General features: G+C 51.6%; 1 protein-coding gene across 17 annotated transcripts in view; it reads left to right on the plus strand.

Moving 5' to 3' along the window:
* Nucleotides 1-6,788, plus strand: part of TMCO4 (transmembrane and coiled-coil domains 4) — a 114,438-nt gene extending 107,650 nt beyond the window's left edge. For 15 of the 17 annotated variants that reach the window (XM_063631732.1, XM_055261721.2, XM_063631740.1 and 12 more), the window contains one exon: nucleotides 5,554-6,788. In XM_063631732.1, coding sequence (XP_063487802.1) covers nucleotides 5,554-5,961 — 408 coding nt within the window. In that variant the 3' untranslated portion in view covers nucleotides 5,962-6,788. Of the gene's footprint in view, nucleotides 1-1,834; nucleotides 4,902-5,553 lie in introns of those variants that run through there. The other 2 variants (XM_063631742.1, XM_063631741.1) reach the window with 1 other exon arrangement.
* The last annotated feature ends 633 nt before the right edge of the window (nucleotides 6,789-7,421 follow it).

The raw sequence follows: 7,421 nt of genomic DNA on the forward strand, positions 1-7,421 counted from the left end.
ACCACTGCCTCGGTACTGCCTGCATTCACACATCTCTGTAGCTTCTGGTAGTGGCCTCTAACCCTGCACCGATAAGCCTGTTACATGTACTATCTCATCAAAGCCACACAGCCAGCCCACGTGGTGTATGGGTCTCTTTATTAGCCTCATTTTATACATTAGGAAATTGAGGTCCAAGAAGTGAAAGAACCCAAAGAGGCCTGATAGGCTTGGAAGGAGTCACTGGGGCAGGCAGAGGTGGGTGATGGCAGCCTCTGTTTGGGTAAGTTGGAGTGTCGTTTGAGGCAGGAAACAGGAAGGGCTGGGCCCCATTTGTACATGCCGGGATCTGGTCCACACCGAGCCCCCACGATGCGCAGGGCTGGCTGTGGGGCACAGAGGTGAGTGAGAAGTGGTCCCTGCTCCCCTGCGCTCACAGTTTATCAGGGAACGCAACCTCATGAGCATGTGATGATGACAGGTTATCAGTGCCGTCACAGGGTGTCCACAGAGGCCCCTGCCAGCACGGGAAGCCACGGAAGGCTTCTGCACACCAGTCACATCCGGCGTGTATCCAGGCGGCTCGCAGATTCAATCAAGACAGCCTGGGAGATGTTCAGGGGCTGAATCTTCACCTAGTATCGGCTACACCAGAACTTTCTGGTGCTGAGAAGAGGCTCTTTCCCAACCTGCCTCACCCCTCTTCTCTCATCTCTCCAGCTAACTATAAAACCAGAGCTCTGCCCAGCACCTGCTCCCCTGGGTCTTTGCAGAGGGGTGGCTCAGGGACTAGGGTTGCCTGAGACCCGGACGAACCTGTAGTCGAGGAGGGCCAGAGCTGTGTGTTCTAGGACAGCACTCAGTGGAATTTCCATCTGGTATCAGCTGCAGCCAGTGGACACAAACGCCTCCCTTCCTTCCTGGCCTGTTTCTACCCAGCACTGGCACCAGCCATCTACAACACTAAAAAAGTATAGGGAGGCAGTTCTTGTTTGTCCTCAGAGAGGCAGTTATCACTTGTCCCTGTGGCTCTGAAATTTCTGCTGGCTGGAATTCAGACGTGATGGCTGGAGCTTGAGCAGCCATCTTGGGCTCCCAAATGGATCAGTCCAGCTAACTCCCTACTCTCCATCCCCCACTTCTAGGAAACTAAGGTAAGGGAACTCATATTTACAGAGTACCTCCTGGGGTGCCAGGCACTGTGCTTCATGGTTTGTATTATTTCTTCCCAGCAACTCCTTTAGGTAGGTATCACTAACTCAAATTGCACAATGTCTCTTTAAAAGTGTTTGAGGCAGGGCATGGTGGCTCACGCCTATAGTCTCAGCAATTTAGGAGGCTGAAGCAGGAGGATCTCTTGAGCCCAGGAGTTTGAGTCCAGCCTGGACAACATAAGAAGTCCCCATCTCTACATTTAAAATTTAAAAGGCCGGGCGTGGTGGCTCATGCCTGTAATCCCAGCACTTTGGGAGGCCAAGGAGGGTGGATCACCTGAGGTTGGGAGACCGAGACCAGCCTGGCCAACATGGTAAAATGCCATCTCTACTAAAAATACAAAAATTAGCCAGGTGTGGTGGTGCACATCTGTAATCCCAGCTACTTGGGAGGCTGAGGCACAAAAATAGCTTACATCTGGAAGGCAGAGGTTGCAGTGAGCCAAGATCATGCCATTGCACTCCAGCCTGGGCAACAGAGCAAGACTCCGTCTCAAAAAAAAAATTTAAGAAAAACAAAAAGTGTTTTGGATCATATAGGAACATAATATCAAAAGCTAGCATTCTCTGAGTTCCTGTGAAGTGCCAGGCCCTTGAACTCCTTACAGCAATCATTCAAGGTCATGACTCTCATTTTACAGATGGGGAAGCTGTGGTTCAGGAAATTGTGAGGACTGGCCCAGTTACTGGTAAGAGACAGAGCCAAGGCTGGTACTCTAGCTTTTCAGATTCCAAACTTAGGTTCCTTCTCAGGCCCTACAGCCACTAAATATGTGTCTGTGTCCTGCTGCAGAGGGGCACTGGCTCTGCCTTGACAACCACCCTGAGCCCAGGGCCCTGAAAACCACTTAGATGGGTGAATACACGTGTATATTTTCCCTGGAATCTGTTTAAAAGCATTCGTGAGGAAAGGAACGAGAGGTGGGCAGATTCTAGTGGTGAGAAAATAACAGAACTACACAGGGAATTGTCCTTTCGTGTTTTTGAAAAATCATTTGAATAATGCAGTGTGATTTGCGATTCAAATGGAAATGCAGATGTTACCCACAGTGTCTTTGTGCTGTTTTCTGAGATTCCCGACAACAGCCTCCCTGGTGTTTTTCCTGTCCTTTTTTTAAAAGAAAGCCTTCCCCTTCAGCCTTAATGGAAAGTCCGGTCTCGTGCGCATCTTTGGCACTAAAGCAGTCCCCCTCGACTGGCTGAGGAGAACGTGAGGCTCCATCTCAGGGGCAGATCCAGGCTGAGCAGGCTTTTGCAGGCAGCATCTCAGGCTCAGCACCAGATTTTGCTGTTTATGCGCTGTGTGTCATTAAGCAAGCCGCCACCCCTCTCTGGGCTTTGCTGCCTGCCCTTCTCTGTAAAGTGAGGATGAATTTTAACCTTCCTTCCTTTCCCAGCTGATTTTCTCTGAAGAGAACAGGCTTTAGAAACAGGCCTGGATGGCCGGGCACGGTGGCTCACGCCTGTAATCCCAGCACTTTGGGAGGCCGAGGTGGGCAGATCACGAGGTCAGGAGATCAAGACCATCCTGGCTAACATGATGAAACCCTGTCTCTACTAAAAATACAAAAAAATTAGCCGGGCATGGTGGCGGGCACCGTGGTGGGTGCCTGTAGTCCCAGCTACTCGGGAGGCTGAGACAGGAGAATGGCATGAACCCAGGAGGCGAAGCTTGCAGTGAGGCGAGATCGCGCCATTGCACTCCAGCCTGGGCGACAGAGCGAGACTCCGTCTCAAAAAAGAAAGAAATAGGCCTGGATTCAACTCCCAGCCCTGCCATGTTCTAGCTGTGTGACCTTGGGTAAGTCACTTTACCTCCCTGTGGCTCAATTTCATCTACAGTGAGCAGCCGACACCTAGCAAAGGAGTATATCCAAGAAGCTTATTTGCTGCAATGTTTTAAGGACCTACTATGTGTCAGGCATTGTCCATTATCACTGCTAGGCATCAGGCATTTCAATCATACCCCTACTTGTTACTCACCAACACATCCCAACACAAAAATGGGATGGACATATGACTCTGACGAAGGGGGTGGCCACTTCTGAGTTCTTGGCCTTTGTCTTAGTTAAGCTGCAGGCCCATATAACAGAGGCCCTGCTAATGTTTTGTGTTTTGTGTTTGTTTGTTTGTTTTTTCTGGAGACAGAGTCTTGCTCTGTCGCCCAAACTGGAGTGCAGCGGCACAATCAGGGCTCACTGCAGCCTCAACCTCCCAGGCTCAAGCCATCCTCCCACCCCAGCCTACCTAGTCACTGGAATTACAGGCACATGCCACCATGCCCAGCTAATTTTTGTATTTTTTTGTAGAGACAGGGTTTCCCCATGTTGCCCAGGCTGGTCTCAAACTCCTGGGCTCAAGTGATTCTCCCACCTTGGCCTCCCAAAGTGCTGGAATTGTAGGGGTGAGCCACCGTGCCTGGCCTAATTGTCTTAAACACATGAGGGTTGATTCTGTCACTTAAAAGAAATCAGAACAGGCCATTTAGGGCTGATATGCCACTCCATAGTCTTCAGGGACCAAATTTCGCTATTGCTACTTGTTCTGCCTTCCTTAGTGGGCTGACTCATGCCCCAAGATGGCTATTCAAGCTCTGGCCATCTTGTCTGAATTCCAGCCAGCAGGAAAGAGGACATGAGGGAAGAAGAGCACTCCTCCTCTTAAAGAGAATTCCAAGGAACACCACATCACACTACTGCTTCAGCTCATGGGCCAAAACTAGTCACAGTGCTATTCCTAGCTGCAAGGAAGCCTGGGGAGTGTGCCCAGCTATAAATTTGAGTCCTTGTGACTAAATAAGAAACAGGAGAGTGAGTTGTAGCCAGCATCTTGCAGTCTATGCCATAGCTTTCTTTCCAATTTGGGGACTTTTCCAGGGAAAATCCTCACAGCCAACCACTGGTGAAACTACCCTTGTGTTCCCCTTTTTACAGTGGAGGAAATTGAGAGCCAGAGGGGCAGAGGGGCCTGACCAAGGTGTCACAACCAGTGAGTAGCAGAGCCCTTCTGGGGTAGCCTAGAGCTGCAGGCATTGGCTGGGCACAGTGGCTCAGGCCTGTAATCCCAGCACTTTGGGAGGCTGAGGCAGCAGGATTTCTTGAGGCCAGGAGTTCAAGACGTGGGCAACATAGGAGACCCCATCTCTACACAACATTTAAAAATTAGCCAGGCATGGTAGCATGCACGTGTAATCCCAGCTACTCAGGAGGCTGAGGTGGGAGGATCGTTAGAGCCCAGGAAGTCAAGGCTGCAGTGAGCTATGGTTGTACCACTGCACTCCAGCCTGGATGAGAGAGAGAGAGCCCATCTCTCTCTCTCTCTCTCTCTCTCTCTCTCTCTTTCTCTCATTTTTCTTTTTTCTCATGCTGTTTTAACAAAAAGCTCATCCCTTAAAAAAAAAAAAAAAAGCTGCCAGGCACAGTGGCTCACGCTTGTAATCCCAACACTTTGGGAGGCTAAGGCCAGTGGTGGATCACTTGAGGCCAGGAGTTCGAGACCAGCCTGGCCAACATGGTGAAACCCCTTCTCTGCTAAAGATACAAAAAATTACTGGCATGGTGGCACACGCCTATAATCCCAGCTACTTAGGAGGCTGAGGCAGGAAGATCGCTTGAACCTGGGAGATGGAGGTTGCAGTGAGCCAAGATCGTGTCACAGCACTGCAGCCTGAGCAACAGAGCAAGACCCTGTCTCAAAAAAAAAAAAAAAAAAAAAAAAAAAGCTTCAGGCAAAGAATGAGAGCTTCTACTCCTCCACCTTTCTGTTTATCAGGAGATTCCTTCCTGCCTCCAAAGGATCCAGATTTTGTTGTTGTTGTTGTTTTGTTTTGTTTTGTTTTGTTTTTGAGACGGAGTCTCGCTGTCGCCCAGGCTGGAGTGCAGTGGCGCAACCTCGGCTCACTGCAAGCTCCGCCTCCAGGGTTCACGCCATTCTCCTGCCTCAGCCTTTCGGAGTAGCTGGGACTACAGGCGCCCGCCACCACGCCCGGCTGATTTTTTGTATTTTTTTTAGTAGAGACGGGGTTTCACCGTGGTCTCGATCTCCTGACCTCGTGATCCGCCCACCTCGGCCTCCCAAAGTGCTGGGATTACAAGCGTGAGCCACCGCGCCCGGCTAGGATCCAGATTTTTTAGAGACACATCCTTCATCTTTATTTAATAAATCCTAGAACAGCTTTGAACATAGAGCCTTCCCGCCCACTCTGGATTTGAGAGCCACTGAGAGATGGAGGCATGGGTTTGGTGACCGGTTGGCTGCGGATGCTCAGGGCAAGGCTGAGGCCCAAAAGTTTGGCTGGAGGTCCCTGGGGAGGGCTGGGCTCCGCACACCCACCGTGGTGCTCACTCACTGTCTCCTGCAGGTCAGCGGCCACCTGGACTATGCCAAGCAGATGGATGCCATCCTGAAGGCCGTGGGCATCCGCACCAAGCCAGGCTGGGACGAGAAGGGGCTCTTGGTGCTGGCCCCAGGCTGCCTGCCCTCCAAGGAGCCTCGCCAGGCAGCAGCTGCCGCCTCATCAGGCGAGACCCCCCACCAGGTTGGGCAAACCCAGGGTCCCACATCCGGAGACACCTCCAAATTGGCCATGTCCACAGACCCCAGCCAAGCCCAGGTGCCGGTAGGGCTGGACCAATCTGAAGGGACCTCTCTTCCTGCTGCTGCCAGCCCTGAAAGGCCCCCCATCTGCAGCCATGGCATGGACCCCAACCCACTGGGCTGCCCCGATTGTGCCTGCAAGACCCAGGGCCCCAGCACGGGGCTGGACTGACCACAGCAGGGGACCTGAGCTGTCTTCCCCGGTCTCCATATGCAGCTCTCTCTTACACACTCGGGTTCCTCCCAGGAGCTCTGGAGGTGCAGGATTTCCACAGGTCTCTCCTAAATTGAAGGAATTGGAACTGAAAGGGAAAGGAAATGGAAGGAAGGGGAATTTGGAGGAGTGAACGTGCCCACCTTGGGAAGCTGCCTGTCCCCAGAGGAGCCCCACCAGGGAGCAGCCACCCCCTCATCAGAGACCTGCAGAGTCAACCAAGCACAGGTTAGAGTCCCAGGACTGGAAAGCAACTGTGGGCTTTCTGTACTTCTTCTCATAGCTTTGGAGTCTGGCTGGCCATCAGGAGGTCCCAAGGGCTCTCTGGGGCCTGAGGCTCCCACACCAGCTCTCCCCTGGCCTCAATAAAACCAGGTGCATGCCTGCTCTTCCATCCATACTCCAGGGCTGCCCACTAGCTGACAGGCACCATCAACTGGCAGCAACAGAGCAGGCGCAGGTACAAAGAAGGCAGCTCACTCCTGCTCTTAGGAGATCCAATCAGATCTACCCTGTACAGCCATGCAGGTTGTGCACTGCACAACTGCAGGGACATTCATCACACAGACACAATGTGAGTGTGCTCCCCCATCATGCAACATCTGGACACAACTAACAGAGCATGGTGAATACATGCTGAATTGCATTCAGTATGGCTGTGAACTAGGCCTGGGGACAAGAATGAATTTTACATGGAAAGAATTTCCTGTAGCAGGAACAGAGGGGATAACAACAGCAATAATAATAAGAAGAAGAAGCTACCACTTCTTGAGCATTACCACGTACCAAGTGGTTGCCTGGGTTGTGTCAGTTGGCATTCACAGCAATCCTATGAGGTAGGGACTATTATTATCTTCATTTTATATTTGGGGAAACTGAGGCTCAGAGAGATCAGGTAACCTGCTGAAGGCCGAACAGCTGGTTAATGATGGAGCCAAGTTCCAGGCCCCTGTATGTCAGACTCCAATGCCCAAGTCCCAAGCCGCTGGGTCTGCATCCGTGAGAGCCTTCCTCTTTGTTCCTCCCACAGTCCCTGAATGACAGGGCCAGAGATAATGCACTCTTGTTGTGCAGATGGAGAAATCAAGGCCCAGGCAGAGGAAGGACTAACAAGCTCTGGGGGAGGTGGGAGGAGGGCAGCAGAAATTAGAGTCGTAGAACATAGGAGCCAGATCCCTGCTCAGGTGCGTGTGTATTCATTTGTTCATTCAACACACATTTATGGCTCCACTCACGCCTGTAATCTCAGCACTTTGGGAGGCCAAAGTGGGAGGATTGCTTGAGGCCAGGGGTTGGGCAACATAGCGAGACCCGGTCTCGACAAAAAATTAAAATAAAAAAATTAGCCACTGCCAACTACTCAAGAGGCTAAGGCAAGAGGATTACCTGAGCCCAGGAGCTCAAGGCTGTAGTGAGCT

Source organism: Symphalangus syndactylus, chromosome 22 (assembly GCF_028878055.3).
Source record: "Symphalangus syndactylus isolate Jambi chromosome 22, NHGRI_mSymSyn1-v2.1_pri, whole genome shotgun sequence".
In the NCBI taxonomy this organism is placed as follows: domain Eukaryota; kingdom Metazoa; phylum Chordata; class Mammalia; order Primates; family Hylobatidae; genus Symphalangus; species Symphalangus syndactylus.